At 40.8% G+C, this 20,018-nt stretch overlaps 1 protein-coding gene across 2 annotated transcripts in view; it reads right to left on the minus strand.

The window, feature by feature from the left end:
- Positions 1-20,018, minus strand: part of heatr5b (HEAT repeat containing 5B) — a 98,712-nt gene that overhangs the window by 57,773 nt on the left and 20,921 nt on the right. The window contains exons 1-9 of one of the 2 annotated variants that reach the window (XM_048530635.2): positions 19,750-19,922; positions 18,955-19,112; positions 11,145-11,394; positions 9,480-9,635; positions 7,594-7,844; positions 6,358-6,469; positions 4,642-4,794; positions 2,170-2,269; positions 495-604 (exon numbers count right to left, since the gene is read on the minus strand). In XM_048530635.2, coding sequence (XP_048386592.1) covers positions 495-604; positions 2,170-2,269; positions 4,642-4,794; positions 6,358-6,469; positions 7,594-7,844; positions 9,480-9,635; positions 11,145-11,394; positions 18,955-19,112; positions 19,750-19,822 — 1,363 coding nt within the window. In that variant the 5' untranslated portion in view covers positions 19,823-19,922. Of the gene's footprint in view, positions 1-494; positions 605-2,169; positions 2,270-4,641; positions 4,795-6,357; positions 6,470-7,593; positions 7,845-9,479; positions 9,636-11,144; positions 11,395-18,954; positions 19,113-19,749; positions 19,923-20,018 lie in introns of those variants that run through there. The other variant, XM_048530634.2, reaches the window with a different exon arrangement.

Raw genomic sequence — 20,018 nt, forward strand, 5'->3', positions numbered from 1 at the left:
TGCAATAACATTATACAGCAAAGTTTTTATAAACCAGCACTGATGGGGCCAGGAGTGTTATGTTGATCAAATATTCCAGACAACGAAGAGGTCGACATAATCGGTGTAAAAACACACTAAGCAATAGAAATATAACACGGGGGTATAAGCATCACTGTTGTACTTTATTTACAGCATACCTCACTTAGAACAAGCTTACTGGCAGTGAGTCTTCTCACACACCCTTAACTGACTGTTCAGCCATGGCAGTAGATCACTATTTGCGGAGAAACTGACTCAAGACTGAATCCACTGTTAATATTTCAGTTAGCCATGCAATTTAATAAATATATTAACATTGAGGTAAATTAAAAGCTATAATAATTGGACAGAAGAATACAGTAAACCTCCTGGAATTTGAAGTATATAACGATTTCTGGTTTAATCGAAAGTGCTGGTTCATAAAATGCCCATTAAAACAAAGTTTGTTGGACTGTGAAAGGAAAGCAATTTACCTTCATAGGTTTTCGGAGGCAGAAGAGCTAGAATGTCATAGAGACGCAAACGCACCATTGCAGCACTTGCCTTCAGCTGAGCTCCATATGCTTTTATGACTGACGGTATGCTGATGAATTAATGACTTCTGGTTACAAGGAGAATTTGCTTCTTGAGCATTATTACTCAGGTTTTTTTTAAGTGTCTCCTTAGATTTTTAAAAAGGAGGTACAGACTTCAACCTTTTCACACATTAACCTCTGAACACGTGTGGTGCCAAGTTGTAAACAATACAGAAAGCATTATTTCAAAAACGTAGGATTTTGACCAAGAAATCAAATCAGGAATTTCTTTAAACAGAAAGTAGGATGAATACAGAACTTGTTACCACAGAATGATTTAACTGGAGTAGTAATTATGCATTTACAGGCTGCTAAAGTATAAGGGGGAGAAAGAATTGGAGGATGAATCTGATAAAAGTTAAACGAAAAGAAACAGCTTGTGTAGAGCACAAGGACTGGCGTGGACTAGTTGAGGCAAATGGCCTGTTTCTATGTTATAAATTTTATGTTGAAACATATGTACAACAACGGTGATAGCTATCACTTGTGTTTACTGACTATCTATTTGGACTCCAAACAATGGATATTGTCTTTGACTCTGGTGTCTTCTGCCATGAACTACAAGCACTTATTAACTGATCAATCCCTTTTCTTGGTTCAGTCTCAAACGCATGCAGTGTCAGTTGTCAGGATTTTGTGGGCCTCTGCTGGCAGGGCAGGTCAACAAGACCATTAAACACCCCGGTGCTTTCTCACCATCTTCACAATTAGTTGGTCCTCCCTCCACAATTGTGACACTGGCAGGTGGGGCTCAGAAAAGATGGGTGAAGACCAGTAGGTAATCCCACTTTCATAAGAGGCTTATTTCCATTACACGTTTCCTTTCAAAATTGGTCACCCTGCCCACTCATCCCAAGCACTCCCTTCACAAACTTTTGGACACAGTGAAGACACCAAACTTCTATATTCCGGGGGTCTGGTATTTTGAATATAGGAGTCTTTGTTGTCCCAGCAGTAAATATTACTCACCAATGCTAAAGATGTCACTGACATACAGAGTGGCTGGCAAATTAGATTAGCCAGCAGCACTCAAAAGATGGGTCTTCACCCCCAGCCAACTAACAGCACTTGGGATTTTAATTAGCGGCAAGAATGTGTTACCTGCCGATCTCTCTGGGGGCAGCAGGAAATCTTTTGGTTTAGCAGCTTGGCTTGGGTTAAACATGTCCCCACCATCAAACAATGGCTACATTCAATTCAGGGCATTTCTCCCACCATGTACTGTACCCCTTCCCACAAAAATGTACATTTTGTGTATCATCAAGTCATTGGCCAGTCATCCCAGCATCTACTCAGCTCATCTTACATCAATACTCTCAAACATGCCACTTCCAAACTCCACTGCTGCAACACTCTCCCAAACAAGACCTTCCATCGCCCAACAGTCCCACACGATTAGTACTCCTTTCGTTTTTTTTAGTCACTAATGAGCAAAGAATGTTCAGTAGTTTTTTTTGTATCAACAATACAGAAACACCTGTAGTTTAATGTAAATATTTATAGATGTAAGGCTATATTTCTAAGTGCAAGAACGGGTCTCAGATGTGAGGCAAGGCTGCTGCAAAATACTCACTGTGATAGCATTAGCATCGCACATTCAATTGGAGTCATTAGTCTACGAATTACATCTTCAGTGAGGAGTTCAGGACAGTGAGCCACAAAACTCCTCATAGCTGCAGGAGAGAGGAAGAGGTAGGTTTTGTTTAGAGCAAGTGTTGCTTATTTTCTTAAACATTTTTCCTCTCCACTGAAGGCTCACACAGAACTGTGTCAAAGTGGTCATTCCTCAGTGGGCAGTACTGTGGAAATGAAAACCAACAGTGGATGCACACCTACACTACAATGAGGTAAAAACAACACCTCTTAAAAAGCAAATATGAATATGACTGTTTAGGCCTAGTGCTTTTGTTAACTCTTGCACAGTGAGAAGTCACATTCGTTGCCACACAGCATGAATGAAGCAGAAAGCAATGATGCTTCGAAGAAGAGTTTTAATAAAGCTATGAGAGAAAATGGAACCGAGGAGGGGGTGGGGGGAGGCATGTCTTTACGATGCCAAATTGGGGTTAAAGTAGGTGGTGGCTTACGTGACTTTTAACACTACAGAAGACAGTTTAGCCAAAAGGCCTGCTATTCAAATCCCACTCCAGAAGTTAGGCAGAGGAGCTATACTGACAACCCCGTGCTGAACTACTGATCAGTAGGGGAGCTTAATAATCTCAAAACAATGCCATGAAAAACATTAACTAGTCCTATCAAGAAAATGAACCATTACTCGGGGTATGCAGAAAGGTAGAGTTGAGATTAAAATAAGATCAGTCACGATCTTATTGAATGGTGGAGCAGGCTCGAAGGGCTTATTCATATACAGTCAGAGTTGTACAGCATGCAAACCGACCCTTCGGTCCAACTCCTCCATGCTGACTAGATGTCCTAAATTAACCTGGTTCCATTTGCCAGCATTTTGTCCATATCCCTCTAAACTCTACCTATTCATGTACCCATCCAGGTGACTTTTAAAATGTTGTAGTCGTACCAGCCTCCACCACTTCCACTGGCAGCTCATTCCATTCCATTCCCACACCACACTCTGCATGAAAAGGTTGCCCCTTGGGTCCCTTTTAGGTCTTTCCCCTCTCACCTTAAAGCTAAGCTCTTTAGTTTGGACTCCCCACTCTGGGTAAAAGACCTTGGCTGTTCACTGTATCCATGTCCTTAATAATTCCATAAACCTCTATAAAGATCACCCTTCAGCCTCTAATGTTCCAGGAAAAATAGCCCCAGCCTATTCAGCCTCACCGGATAGCTCAAATCCTCCAAACTTGGCAACGTCCTTGTAATCTTTTCTGGGAACCTTTTCAAGTTTCACAACACCCTTCCTTTAGCAGGGAGACCAGAACTGCATGCAGTATTCAAAAGTGACCTAACCAACATCCTGTACAACCACAACATGACCTCCCAATTACTATACTCAATGCACTGACCAATAAAAGACAAGTATACCAAATACCTCCTGGGGCTCCACCCCAAGACCTTACCATTAAGTGCACGTCCTTCCCTGATTTGCTTTTCCAAAACGCAGCATCTCACATTTATCTAAATTAAACTCCATCTGCCTCTTCTCAGCCCATTGGCCCATCTGATCAAGGTCCTGTCATACTCTGAGGTAACCTTCTTCGCTGTCCACTACACCTTCAGTTTTGGTATCATCTGCAAACTTACTAACCATACCTCCCAAGTTAACATCTGAATCATTTGAATAAATGACAAAGCAGTGGACCCTGCACCGATCCTTGTGGTACACCACTGGTCACAGACCTCCAGTTTGAAAAGCAACACTCCACCATCACTCTTCTACATTTGAGCCAATTCTGTATCCAAAATGGCTCATTCTCTCTGTATTCCATGTGATATAACTTTGCTAACCAGTCTACCATGTGGAACCTTCTTGAACGCCAATCTGAAATCTCTACAGATCACATCCACTACTCTGCCTTCATCAATCCTCTTTGCTGCTTCTTCAAAAATCTCAATCAAGTTGGTGAGACATGATTTCCCATACACTAAGCCATGTTAACCATCCCTAGTCAGTACTTCCTTTTCCAAATGTGTAAATCCTGTTCTTCAGCATTCCTTCCAACACCTTGCCAACCATTGATGTTAGTCTCAGTAGTCTACAGTTTCCTATTTTTCCTTACCACTTTTCTTAAATACTGGCACCAAATTATATTCATCACAACACTGTTTATGGGATCTTGCTGCATGTAAATTTTCTGTCATATTGCTTATAATGGTAATGACACTTCAGAAGCCACTTGTTAACTACCGGAGATCCAAAAAAGATTGCTGTATAAATGTAACTTTGTTGATCCTTATTGGAAAGCTAGCCTGAAAAGATAATTAGGCGTGTGAAATTTCTCTTGTAATCATTTGTCAGAATTATAAACATGGACAAACTGGGGAATTACTCAACATTTTTCATCAAAATGACTTCCGACCATTACTACTTGCCTAAATAACCATTCCACTGAGAGTGCTGCCTTACCACATAATGCACCAGCTCTCCCTTCCAGAGTCACTTGCCACGTAAAGGAATCTCCTCGAGCTTTCTCCGCTTCCAATTCTTTTAGGGAACGTGGAAATACATTGCGCCACAGCAGCAGCATCTTGGGGAGATGATATCGAACGACTGAAGGGCCTGTGGGAAAAGGTTAACATTAATACTACCTGCATGGTCATAAACTTTAAGCCATTCAAGCTTTGTGGAGAAGTTGGCCACCCCCGTGGCTGCCTCAAAATAACAACCGCTGATTACTAAAAGAAATTTGAGCCAAACTCCTGGATAATAGTCCAATCTGTGGCAGCAGCAACCAAAAGACTATGCTTTGAAATAGTGAAAACTTCTTACTCCTTGACAGCTTCCAGGGATGCAAATTGCAGCTATGAAATAAACTTCAATAGTTATAATAGCAAGCAGAGTTTATGGTTTCGGATTCCAACTTGATCTTCTGAAGCAAGAGGAGTGTGGTCCAGGTTACCAGCAGAATGACAGAGAGACGATGGCCTAGTGGTATTATCACTGGACTCTTAATTTAGAAACCTAGACAATACTTGAGACACCTGGGTTCAAATCTAGCAACCATGTACAAGTTTAAGTTCATCAATGCTCCCAGAGGAGCCATCCAGCCATCCCAACAGCAGATTGTAGAATGTGAATTCAATAAAAATCTAGAATTAGGAGTCTAATAATAACCATTGTTGATTTCTGGAATAATCCATCTGGTTCACTAATGCCCCTTTAGAGAATATCTGCGGTCCTTACCTGATCTGGCCCACATGTGACTTCAGACCCACTAAAATTCAGTTGACTTTTAACTGGCCTCTGGACAATTAGGAATGGGCAATACATGCTGACTTGGCAGTGATGCCCACGTCTTGCAAATGAATAACACAGAAGGTAAAATATTGCAGATGCTGGACAACTGAAGCAAACACAGAATACTAGAGAAACTCAGGTCTGGCAGCTTCTACCGTGAGGGGAAAAAAAACCTGACATTTCAAGTCCACTATGAACTGAAGGGCAGACACCATTAGCTCTGTTTCTCTCTCCACAGATGGCATGGGGCCTGAAGTTCTCCAGCATTGGTATGTGCAGCAGAATAACAGTGGTGGTGCAGATAGCGTCATATTGACCTGTACTTGATCATTCTTCGAACATATTGAGAAGGTAGTGTTGTTCCAAAAGCAATGTCCTGCCTAAAGCTACACTGTAGTTAAATAATCACAACCAAAGCAGCTCACTCAGCAATTGCAGGTGAATATTTAACCTGTTGTGTCACTCTTGGTGAGGGCAAATGAGTTTATTGGTCAAGGCATTGGCCATTTATCCCTTGGACTGGCTGGTCTGCTGAATACAAATATCCTCCACAAAATGGAGTTGGCTGCTCTCAGTCCACATCCTATTGTTCCACTAATACCAACTGTAGTTGAAATGTAAATTAAGACTCGTCTAAACATGGCTTTTGCAGGAATTGGAAAGGATGCCATGCAAGATGGGTGCTCTACTGAAGTGGAACAGTTAATCAGTGCCAGAGCAGATGTGAAGGAGACTGAACCTGCACCTGACTGTGCTGTGTTTAACCTACAACACCAAAGAACCACAAATAAGTTCTGTATTCCTTTTGTCTGCACAGCAATTTGACAAGGTAATGCTGTGAACTACTATATTAGCTCTTACATTCAGTGTCCTCCATATACAAACCTAGGCTCATCAATGCTCCCAGGAGAAGCCACCCAGCCTGTGTGCGTTGTAGTGACAAGCGACTGTTCTGAGAAGCTGTGCGCAACAGGTCTTCTGCAATACTCACCACCATCTACACAGGAAGAGATGGAAACAAAATCAATTCAATTCATAACATGGGATCGGAACACTGGAAACTTAGTCTCACTTACACCAGGGGAGATTTACCAGAAACAGGAACTTCAGTTCTATGGAGAGAATGGGAATATTCTCCTTAAAGCAGAGGTGGTTAAGGGAAGTTTTGATATCCCTATAAAAACCATGAATAAACTTGATGAAGTAGATAGAGAAATTGTTTCCCAGAAGTGGCAGAGGGACAAATAACCGAAGGATAAAGATTTAGTGTAACCAGAAAAACAACCAGAAGAGAGATGAGAATTTTTTTTTTAAATACAAATGGTTACAATCTGGAATGCTCTGCCTGAAACAGTGGTAGCAGTTTCAATTTGCAAACGGGAACAACAGATATGGTTAAAAAATAAACTCTGTAATTTGGTCAGGCAAGAGCAGGAGAGGAAAGCTAACTGAGTAGCTTTTTCAAAGAGATGGATACACAATCCTTGCCATTATAAAGGCAACACAGCTAGTAACCTTCTGGGAATCGCTCAGTCAGCTGCAGAGCCTCCTACAGTCTCCTCCACACTATCCCAGCAGCACCCACGTCCCAAGAAAGAGTAAAGACCAAAAGAAAGGATCCTCAGAGTTAATCATCAGATGGCTTTTATTCTCTCAGTAGTCTAATTGAGATTTCCTACGTCAGGTAGCATGCTGTGCTCACATATGACTCAGTTGACAATACTCATTTCTGGATCAGAAAGTCACAGGTTCAAGTTCCGTGAGCACCTAAATCCAGGTTAACAGTCCTACTCCAGCAGTGAGGCAGTGCTGTGTTTTGTACCATTTTTCAGAAGGATTTTTAAACTCTGGCCTTGCTTCCCCCCTCACAAATGTCGAAGACCAGTAGCATTGCAAAGAGAACAAACATTCGCCCTGGTGCCAGACCAAATTTAAGCCTCAACTAATATTATTAGAACATATCACCTGCCATTGACAGATTGGTTTGAGAGAGCTTGCCTTGTGCAAATTTGCTGCTGTGTCTCCTACATTACAACAGTCATTGCATTTCACTGGCCATAAAGTGCTTTAGCACACCAAAGTCAGGAAAGGCCCTGTATAAATGCCAGTCTTCACACTAACCTTTCCTTTGGCATGAGGAATTCCAAGAGGGCACTGGTGTACACTGCCCAGCAATGCAGCCATTGCAAAGCTGTATCCGGTGACAGCTTCTGGTGAGGTCTTCAGACTGTTGATGCGTTCTGCGCAGCTGTCCAGCAGTGGAGTCAGCTGGTAAGGCAATGCCACAGCTATACAACGCATGCACCAGGCTGCACCTAGCCTGGCTGCCATACTAGGATGAAGGAGGACTGAGGTCACTGTCTCCAGGAGACCTTTGATGAGGAGAGAAACAAAAGCGATTAAGAATTTATGGTAAAATATCAATACATCTTTTCCAAATAGTAGGACATTTAAATTGGAGGTTTCATTTTGTCAATTATTCTGTAATATTTTTAAATCTATATTCTGAGCAAATTCTTGCACCAGGCTCAATGAAAAAAAGTAGTGTGATTGAGATGTATCCCCCGAGCCAGCAGCATTGCCTCAGTTCAGTAGACGGCAGGATGCACATTTACTGTGGTAAGGAAAATATGCTGAAACCTTACAAAGCATTGATTAGAATCTAACTACAGTACTGTGCGCAATTCTGGTAATCACACTTTAGGAAAGATGAAAAGGTCCTGGAGAGAATACTACACCAGTTTACACAAATGACACCCAGTATGAAGTACCTCAGTTATGTGAAGACTCTGAAGATGCTGAGATTAATCTCCCCTCCTTTAAGGGAAGGGCAGGGCAGAATTACTAAGAGATGTTCAAACTTTAGTGGATTATATAGCGTTTACTCAGGCTAGTCAGTCACAGGCTTAAAATACTTAGAGGATTGGAGAGGAAACCAGGATAATTTATTTCACAGACAGCTGTTCTAATCAGGAATACACTATTTGAAAGGTGTATGGAGCAGAACCTACAGTAACTTTCAAAAGGCAACTGAACACGTACTTGAAGAGAACTCACGGGGAGATAAAGCTAGGGTAAAAGACTAAAAACGGAGAACTTGCAAAGAGCTGGTACAAGTGCAACAGGCCCCCATCCTGTGGTGTAAAATTCTACATTGACACCCAACTGAGGAGTATACAGACCTTATGTTTTTTTCTTTCCTTCCAAATGCAGTATCCTGCACTTATTCACTTAACAATACTTTCCACAGACTATCTTTCCCACAGCCCTAAGGTAAACCCTGCTGAGTGACCGATCTTGACAGGCTCAAATTCCAGACTGATTACAGCTATGCAAGCCTATTTTTCATCACGCCTCCGAGTTTCTTTAAAAAAGAACAGGTGTCATTAAATTTCCTTGTCCCCTACCCTGGTGACTTTGCCTTCAGCTGTCTTGGCCACAAACTCTAGAATTTCCTCATTAAAACTTCACAATGATCATTACAATTTTTCTTAAAATCTACTTTCATAAAGCTTTAGGTCACTTAATCCATGGTCTGCTTCATTAACTCAGTGGGCAATTTTTGTTTGAGAACACTACTGAAAATTTCAGCTATGGTTCAGCGGGTAGCGCTTTCAACTCTAAGATACAAGGTTGAGATTTCAATCCAATCCACAACACAAGCGCTAAAATCAAGGCCGACACATTCAGTAAGAGACTTCATTTGCCCTCTTGGATGAAAGGATCCCAGTATACTATTCATGAGCAGGGCAGTAAACCTCGGTGCTATGATTAATCCTTACGTCACAATACAACATCACTTGTGGGAACTTCCTGTGGGCAACGGGCTGCTGCATTTCCAATATTACAACAATGACTGCACCCCAGAAGTACGAAACTAGCCTTGGGACACAGTGAGGCAACGTACTTAGATATTTAACCACATTAGGAGGTGGCTTATAAATGTAAACTCCTTTTTTTGTCAATGGACTTGTCTGAAATTTTGCAGCAATTGTTTGATCACGTACCAATGGTGGGTTCCTGGAGAAGGGGAGAGGCAGTGGCACTTAGGCTCTGTACCAGGCTGCCCAGTTCTTGTAGGGCACACACCATCACATGTTGACTGGCAGACACATCAGTCGCTCCCGATTTATTGTCATTGTTGGCATCGTTCACCACAGATTCTATCATAAATGAAAAAAAGGATCAAGACTCAAGATCATTAACAAGGGCTCACTTTAAACAGCATTAGTCCTACAAAGAAAACATATGCATCACATAAAATAAAATTCAATGAATATATGACAAGCTGAGAAACAAATCCCTGAGATACAACTGCACTACAGTTCAATAACTAATGTCATAAATGCTTGCTGATCGGGGCTTTTAAGAATGAATTGCATTGGTATAGGACTGGAGTGACAGATTTGTGGGCCCGGTAAAAAAAGAAGTGCTCCCTGAAACTGGCAATAGTAGGCCAGTTGGAATTTCATTACAAACCAGCCGCTTCATGGCCCATTTTATCGAAACTAGCTTTTTATCTCCAGACTTTTATGGACAACTTAAATTCTAAACTGCCACACTAAGATTTGATTTTCAAAATTATTTGTCCAGACTTCCAGTAACATAATGACAACAAAAAATATTTGCAGACTAGTGGTTTAGTCAGTTAGATTAAAGGTTCCAGAAATAAAATGAAAAGGAATCAACTCCGAGCTTCTCACTGTCAGATGAAAATTACAAGTGAGAAACTGGCCATTCAGTGCAACTACATCTTCAATGTATAAACTCCATTCAACAAAATAACTATAATCCAATTTACTCACTTTGCACAAAACCATTCAAGCCCTTCTCCTTCAGCTATCTATCGGGACACTCAGGTAAATCCAATGTTACAGTACAGAAACAGCAAGAAAGGAAGACATTTTAAACAAAAAAAAACAAACATTTTCCACAGGTTTTCAGGAGGCAGATGAAATATAATCTTGAAGAAAACTCACTTACTGCAAAAACTGGCTGATAAAAATCGATCTGAGGTTATACATCTGCACATTACCACTATGAGCCTTCTGTCAATTGCCAGCAATGGCAGCATAAACCCTTTTGCTGCCATCTAATGGCAGACAGGCTGCCACTGGGAATTCAACTGCTGGATCAGATCAGAACCACATGGTTCACTAAGCCCTTTAAGGGCCAGCAAACCACTTGGAGATTATAACTAATAAATTTTCTCAACTCTTTCACCATGTCCTGGAGGACAACATTATGGAGGTAATGGTATAGGTATTAAAGTGAATCATTTACAGAAATGAAGAGGAGGAAGTGGGACTAACTGGACAGCTGGAGCCAGAAATGGGCCAAACAGCATCCTATGCTTTCTGATCCTTTGAAGTTCTCAGCATAGTCCACAACCAATGCTGGGAAAACAACTCCAAATAGAAGACAGTAATATACTGAAGTATTAGAGACTGAAATTCAGCAATTTACATATCCCACTAAACTCAACTACTTAGTACTGCAAATGCTTCTAATTGCTGTGGGGATAGGGGAAGGGAATGGGATGACTCGAACACCCCTTATAGGAGACCCAGCATCGGCTAAATGGTCACTTTCTATGTTGAATCAGCTCATAATGAGGACAATTTTTTCTTTCAAAGGCTAAAACAAATCCATCACCAAATCTATTCTCTTACCCACTGTCTTCATCTGTTTGGCAATGGCCTGACACACATCCCTCGCAGCTGCTATCTGAGCCTTTTCACCAAGGATGCTGCCCACAGTTGCCCGAAGAATGAACGAGACACAACGCCGAGAGTATACCGCTTCCACATGGCTTTGGGTGGCCCGGGGATGTGAGACAAGCTCCAGGACATGGGTAAGGAATGTGGCAAAGTTACGCTCCAGCCACTGCCCTCCAAGTGTGTTGACAAAAACGACATATGCCTGAAAGGCAATAAAAAAGGATTAACTGATGGATTAAAAACATATGACATCATTACTGTTTTCACCTATAGCTGGCAAGTTATATTGCTATTGCAGTCCATATCAAAACCATTGTATGTAACACATAAATCACTTCAGTGCATTTCAAAATCTGCAAATTCAATGGTGGCCATTATTATTGTGAAATTGGAACATGGGGCCAGAGACGTAGATGAACAGTGGCAAAGATAGACAAAGTGTGTAGGTGTTCAAATATTAATGAGAAATATCCCACACACACTCTTTCAGTGTGAATTTTACCATTGACAGGCATGATTACAATTAGGGTCAAAGAGTAAGAAGACTTCAGACTCGTTGAATCATACAGCAGAGAATGAGAGTGATTAATTGTAACTGTGCTCATGCGGTCCTGCAGATTACCCCTTACCATGTATATTCAACACCTTTTGAAAATTATTGAATACGTTTGCACTGTCTTTCAGAAAATGTTTACAAAATTAGCTGCAATTTGAAATGCATTGTCTGAAGCCATGATTTAAAAATGCTCATGTTCTGGAAAGAAGAAAGTTTTCACCTACGAATCAATTTGAATAGTTAATACTTCAGTAATTGCTGCATGACTTAATGCCTCTGCTGATACATTTGTTAAAATTAGCTAGTTCAGAGACAAAGACACTGCACCTACTTTTCTGATGAGAGCTGACCTGTGCACAGGAGATCAGGCCAAAAATTGGATTTGGGTGGAGAGGAGGAACAGTAGGGAAGAAAATCATTAGTGGGAGTGGTCTCTATGCTTCTTAACACTATCTGTAATATAGGAGAAAGTTTACAACTGCAGCATGTGGCTCAGTGGTTAGCACTGCAGCCTCACAGCACCAGGGACCTGGGTTTGATTCCAACCTCAGGCGACTGTGTGGAGTTTGCACATTCTCCCCGTGTCCGCGTGGGTTTCCTCCAGGTGCTCCGGTTTTCTCCCACAGTCCAAAGATGTGCAGGTTAGGTGGATTGGCCATGCTAAATTGCCCACAGTGTTCAGGGTTGTGTGGGTTATAGGGGGAATGGGTCCGGGTGGGATGCATCAAGGGGCGGTGTGGACTCGTTGGGCCAAAGGGCCTGTTTCCACACTGTAGGTAATTAATCTAAAACATCTGATAAAAGGATGGCAATAATTTTAATCAACATATAAAGTGGAAAAATCAGACTGGCAGTAGTAGTCTGGATGAGGAACTCAGAACGCCTTGGAGTATGTTTCTGACTGCAGCACGTTCTGGGACCAACCAGAAAGGACGTTATATTAGATTTTGTATAGCATAATGTAACAGATCGGTGACTTCACAGCTACCACACCCACCCCTAGATAGCAGCAACTACAAAAATCACTGAATTTTATATCTGGTTGGAAAGGGAGAAGCCTGGGGCTGAATATTACCTTAAATTTAAATAAGGTCAACTACGTGGACATGAAATCTAAGCTAGTTAAAGTGAACTGGCATATTAAACTAAGGGACAGGTCAAAAGAAGCACAGCAACAGCCATGCAAGGAATTGTTTCAGAATAATGAGAATACGTATATCCCTACTCTGAAGGACAGTTCTAAAGGAAGGACTCCACTATTTGTTAACTAAAGAACTTAAGAAAAAAAAACAAACAATCAAACTGAATGAAAAAGCATAACTGCACAAAGGTGAGTAGCAGCTCAAATGAATAGCCTGAATATTAAGAATTGCTGCGAATGACTACTCAGGAGAAGGAAAAAGAAAAAGAGAGAAAGCTAGCTAGGAATTTGAAAACAGACAGCAAGAATTTCCACAGGTACATATAATGAAAAAGACAAAAAGTCAGCGTTGGTCCTCTCGCAAATGAGAATGGGGAACTAATACTAGACAATAAAAGGAAATTATGGTTGTATTGAACAAATATATTGCTTCTGTCTTCACAATGCAAAAACATACAAAAACATTCCATTAATATCTGCAAGTCAGAGGGTGGAAGAGATAGAAACTTAAATGAAATTATAATCACTTGGGAGGTAGTACTAATCAAACTGATGGTGCTATGGGCTGACAAGTCTTAAAGTGCAAAAGAGCTTCTTCCTAGGGTCTTAAAAGAAAAGGCCAAAGGCCATTCTGTTGATGTTTATTTTCCAAAACTTGCTAGATGAAGGAAAGGTTCAAACAGATTGTAAAATAACAAATACTACCCATCTACTCAGGATGGCAGGGAGATGGGAAACTGGAAGCAATAAACCAAAGATGTTGAAATTGATGCTGAGTATTTAGAAAATCTCAGGCAATCAGGAAATGTCAGCATGGCATCGTGAAAGGAAAATCATGTTTAACTAATTTGTTGGAGATGTTTGAAGGAGTAAATTGCATTGTGGATAAATGGAGCCTGTAAGTACAATATACATGAATTCCCAGAAGGCATTTAATAATAAGGCATAACATCAAATGTCATTGCATAAAATAAAAAAGCATGTGGCGTAGAGGGTAACATATTAGCATGGGTGGGAAATTGGGTGGCTGGCAGAAATTAGGGGGAAGTGTGAATGGGTCTGATTGGCCGGGTGTAACAAGTGAAGTCCCATGGGGATATGGGATAGGGCCTCAACATTTCATCATTTACACTGATGTCTTAGATAAAGGAAGTGAAGGCATGGTAGCTAAATTTGCAGATGACACAAAGATTAGCAGGAATATATATTGTGATGACGACACCAGAGAGTGTGCAGACAGATGAAGATAGTTGAGTGAGTGGATTAAAAGTCTGGCAGGTGGAGTATAATGTGGGAAAATTTGAATTTGTTCACTTAGAAAGGAAGAATGAAAGAAGTTGAGTATTACATTACCAGAGAACTTCAGAATTGGGAGGTGGAGGAATCTAAGCATTCTTGTTCATTAGTAAACAGGTGTAATCAAGGACACTAATGGAAATGCTAAAATTCTTTGAGAGGAATTGATGCAAAGGTAAGGATACTATGCTTCAGCTATACAGAGTGTTGATGAGACTACATTTGGAATACTGAGTGCAGTTTTGGTCTCCTTATTTGAAGTAGAATGATCCCTCCCACAATTGGAAAAGTAATCTAAAAATCGTTTTAGCCCTTTTGGAAACATGAATAAAGCAACATATCAGTCACTCTTCTGATGGACAATACTTAGAGAAAGGTGTTTCTGAAATCCACAGTCGCTGCCTCTAAAACCTTGCGTTTCATCAGCTATAGCACTTATAACATTCTGTTAGTTATGTGCTTAGCTTCACAAAAAGGACAGTCCCATTTTTGTTCCTAAGAAAAATATTATACAGTAATATCTTGTATGAAGATTAGCATCTTAAAAAAATTGTAGCTCTTTTAAGTATATTAGTCTAAATGTTTTCAGTAGAGTGAGTCTACAGTAGCTCTAAATCAACAATGCTACTTATGGAGTGTTATTTTCACCCTAAATAATCCTTCAGATATAACATTATCTGTATAAGAAACCAAACAATTGTGAAGCTCGATTGGTAAATTGATCTGTTTGTGCCCATTGTGGCTTACCATGCTCCAAGTTCCATTTCATTTCTGCTTTTTTAAAAAGATAGTCTGTTCTAGAGCATGGGTTTCTCACAAAAGAATACAGCAGTACGAATTGCCAGCTATTTCACATGAAATACAACTCTCATTAGTTGTGATTTACTGTCAAGCCCAAAACAAGCAATATTTTTATATTTTTCCATGTCATCTATTGGGATTGCAACTTTCTACCTCAAAGCTTTTCTCTCAGCTTCCAGCCTCATCCCTAACCCTACTGCAGGTTACCATTCTATCACTTTACAAGCCAGACACTGAAAGCCAGAAGGTAGAACTAGAGCCATTATTCAGAGTTATGCATTATAAACCTACTGCCTGTCCCTGAATCCCAGATAAATGTGACGTGCTGCATTTTGGAAAGGCAAATCAGGGTAGGATTTATACATTTAATGGTAAGATCCTGGGGAGTGTTGCTAAACAAAAAGACCTCGGAGTGTAAGTTCACAGTTCCTTGACAATGGAGTCGCGGGTAGACAAGATAGTGAAGGTTGTGTTTGGAATGGTTGCCTTTATTGGTCAGTGCATTGAGTATAGGAGTTGGGAGGTCATGTTGCAGCTGTACAGGACAGTGGTTAGGCCACTTTTGGAATACTGCTTGCAATCTGGCCTCCTTGCTATAGAACGGATTTTGTGAAACTCCAAAGGATTCAGAAAAGATTTGCAAGGATGTTGCCCGGTTGGAGGTTGAGCTATAGAGAGGCGCTAAATAGGCTGGGCCTATTGTCCTTGGAGCATCAGTGGCTGAGGGGTGACCTTCTGTAGTTTTATAAAATTGTGAGGTGCTTGTGGGATCCAAAAATAGACAGCATAAGTTTAAAGATTTTAAATACAAAAGGGAAACCTTTAGGAGCAACTTATTCATGCAGAGGGTGGTACGTATGGAATGAACTGCTAGAGAAAGTGGTGGAGATTGTTACAATTACAACATTTAAAGGCATCTGGAAGGGTGTATGAATAGGAAGGTTTCAGAGGGATATTGGCCAAATGCGACTAGATTTATTTAGGATATCTGGTCAGAATGGACAAGTTGGACTGAAGGGTCTGTTTCCATGTTGTACGTTTCTATGACTCTATCCAATTTTGTGAACCAGTCATGGGATTGCATCTAATGGTAGGTAGCAGTTTTGGATTTAGCAAGCTAGGGCTTGCTGACTGGTCAGTATTCAGTTTTTTTTTTAAATGCAGTAGGCAAAGGATTATAGTATTTGGCTAATTTCTGGGACCTATGACTTATATACTGAGCTGAAATCAAATTGTGATATTGTACGGTAAGCAGAATGAATCTTTGCACTGACAGGTCATGCTTTTTTTTTTAAGAAACTCAACACCAGTTGCTGTGCTCAGGTCAGTTTTGAAAGAGCTGAAGCATTTTAATGACATGAGCTAGTCAATGAAGGGATAGGAGAGTGAGGGGAGTTGTTGGGTGATTTGGTGGGGAGGGTTGGATGAAGCGTAGTTGGCTGCAGGTGCTGGTGGATGGGTGTGGAGGAGATTGATGTGGGAGCGAATGGCGAATTCCGCTTAGCGTTAAGTATTAACATTTGCCAGAAATTGACAGGGAACAAAAGTGCAAGATTTAAACAACTGTTTTAAACCTTAGGGTCAGTAGTCTTGGAAGGGGCATCCCTGCCCTGAACGTGAACTGTTTCAGTATCTCGGGAGTGGTGAATATACTGACCATTGTGCAAGCGGTAGTGGACATCCCCACTTCTGAATTTAAGACATAGGGAAGGGCATTGGTGAAGCAGCTGAAGGCACTAATGCCTCAAACACTACCCCAGGAGGAATATCTGCAGTGATGTCTTGTGACTGAGATGATTGTCCTCAAACAACCACAACCATCTTCCACTGTGCAAGCTATGACTCCAACCAGTAGAATGTTTGCCCCTAATTCCTATTGATTCCAGTTTTGCTAAAGCTCCTTGACGCTACACTTGATCTCAAGTAGCCTTGATGTCAAGGGCTATTACTCTTGCCTCATCTCTGCAATTCAATTCTTTTTGTCCATGTTTGACCAAGGTTGTAATGAGGTTGGGAGCTGAGTGAGCCCTGGCAGAACCCAAACTGGGAATCAGTGAGCAGATTATTACTGATCAATTGCCATTTGATAGAACTGCTGATTGGCATCTTCCATCACTTTACAGATGATGCTGTAATTGGCCAGGTTGGACAAGGCTTGTTTTTCCAAGGACCAGATTTCATTGAAAAATTTTTCATTGTCTGTTAGAAGCAAGTATTGTAGTTGTACCCAGAACAGCTTAGGCAGGACTGGAGGAGACACTGATAGGGTGATGGGAGAGTTAAAATAGTATCAGAGATAATGGGAACTGCAGATGCTGGAGAATTCCAAGATAATAAAATGTGAGGCTGGATGAACACAGCAGGCCAAGCAGCATCTCAGGAGCACAAAAGCTGACGTTTCGGGCCTAGACCCTTCATCAGAGAGGGGGATGGGAAGGGTCTAGGCCCGAAACGTCAGCTTTTGTGCTCCTGAGATGCTGCTTGGCCTGCTGTGTTCATCCAGCCTCACATTTTATTATCTTACACTGATAGGGTGATAATTGGTTAGTTGTATGTGTCTTGCTTTTTCTTTTTTCTGCTTTGACCGGACAGGTGGACAATTTTCCATATTGCAGATAAGAAGCAAGTGTTGTAGCTGTACTGGAACAGCTTGGCTATAGGCTCAACTAATTCTGGAGTACAAATAAAAACCAAATGAGCTGCAGATTCTGGAAATCTGAAAAGGGTCATTGAACCCAAAACGTTAACTCTGATTTCTTTTTGTTTCCGGAGTACAAATCTTCACTACTACTGCCGGAACATTATCACGGTCACAGGCTTTGCAACAATCAGTGCCTTCAGCTGTTATTTGATATCATGTGGGGTGAACTGAGTTGGCTGAATACTGGTGTCTTTGATAGAGGGATCTCAGGATGACATTGAGATGATCATCCACTTAGCACTTTTGGCAGAATATGTATATTTTAATTGTGTTTAATCAAGCCTTGATAGATTCCATTTAAATAGATATCAATAGAATGAAATTGGTTGTTGGGTTAGGAATTTTTTGCTTGTAACGTGTAACCCCAAAATGAAATATAAAATGTAGAAAGATTGGCTCCACTATTTTCTTTACCACTTAGCTTTCCGAATGAAAACAAACATTCCCAGCTCCCAACCCCATAGTCCCATGTCCTTTAAGAGAAAGGCAGTAGTGAAATCTACTAAAAGTGAGACAATTTAGAAACTGCAGCAGCACTGGTGATGCAGGAAGAAACAATAACTGCTGTGAAGAAAGAAAGAGTGGAAGAATAGCATTTCCATTTCTAATTCAGTCAGTCACTTTGGATAGTGGTCAGAGGATTATGAAGAAGCTGGAGAAGAGGTACAGAGTGGATTTTAGATCAGTGAACCTTACAAGTTGACAGGGGATGGTGGGGTGGGGAGGAATGTGGCCGAGTTAAAGGTGGGGCAACACCACATTTTATGCAAAATCCTTGAGTAAACGCAGGGGTTACCAAAACCATGAACAGACTTTCACAGTCAGATGGTTCAAAAACAATAAAATCATAGCTGTTTAAAAAAATATTAACGGAGAACACAATAGTGCAGATGATAGAAATAAAAGCAAATAAAAACAATAGAAAATACTGGTCAGGAGACAGCGAGAGCGAGAAACACATTCAGCATTTCAGGTCCATGACCCTTTTTCTATCTTAATGGGGAGAAATTGGGCTGGCTGATGTCATACTGACAGTTCTGAGTCAAAACATCAACGGAGAGGTTTTCCCCAAGTGGGATGTTCCTGAAAGATAAATGGTAGCTAACTGAACACCAAAATAAACTTGTATTATTGCAGATGCTAGGAATAGGAAATAAACGATAAAGATAGAATTAGGTTCTAACATCATGCAATTCTCCAAGCCCTCATTTAAAACCATCTTGCCAGCTTGGCACCATATTCAGTTCTGCTACTTGAAGGTACTCACTTGTGTTACGCCAACTCGCACCTCTCGGCTAACGGACCCACCACCTTTAAGCATCTCTCCACCACTCCTCAGGAATCCTGAACCACCACGCAGGAATCCTGTAGCCAACAATTCCAAGACCTCTTCCAGAGTGGCACGCTTTATATTCTGCCGCATCACTAGAAAGAAAGTAATATTTAAATGATATGATTGACATGAGTGGCTGAATAAGTTGGGTTCTTTTCTCAAGAAAAGTGAAGGCTGAGGTGTGACCTAGCAGAGGTCTATAAAATTATGAAGAAGATGATGTTGGAGAAAGTAAGCAAGGGACGATGTTTCCACTTGCAAGGTGAGCAAAACTAGGGTCCAATTAAATACATGATGGGCGCTAATAATGCCAATTGGAAATTCAGGAATATACTCCTTATTCAGAAAGGAGGATAGAACATGGAACTGGCTATTACAGGGAGGAAGTTAGCAAAATTGCAGGAATTTCACAAAAGGAATTGCTGATAATGGTTAGCTTAGGTAAGGGGAGGAAGCCTGGAATGGAATATTGACACTGGCAAGGATTTATTAGGCAGTGATTTGTTTCAGGATTGTAAGTCTGATGTCAGAATGTCCTAAATGACTTCAGAATTAGCAGTAGTAAGTTTACACTAGATTACAGAAAAAGGCAGAGAAGAATATTGTATTCAGAAAACTGCGATTTAAAAATATGCATGATAGGACTAATATCTCCAGGTTGCTAAAGAATACAAATGTTTATTTAAAAAACACAGCTGTTGTAATAATTTCTAAAGGAAGCATACTTACCGGCACCTTTCCAGATCTCTCTGGAATGTGGAGATAATGCAGAAAACTTTTGGTGAAGTAGAAGATGCGCCATTTCTCATTGAATGGCAGAGCCGGCTCAAAGGGCTGAGTGGGCTATTCCTGCTCCTATTTTTCTAGAGCACGTGTTATTTTAGATCTAGTATTATGTAAAGAGCCATATAGTCATTTTGTTGTAAAAGAACCTGTAAGAATGAGTGACCACAAGATAGAACTTTGCGTTACATTCAAAAATACGGTAACTCATTCTG

The sequence above is a fragment of the Stegostoma tigrinum genome, chromosome 4 (assembly GCF_030684315.1).
Source record: "Stegostoma tigrinum isolate sSteTig4 chromosome 4, sSteTig4.hap1, whole genome shotgun sequence".
NCBI lineage: Eukaryota > Metazoa > Chordata > Chondrichthyes > Orectolobiformes > Stegostomatidae > Stegostoma > Stegostoma tigrinum.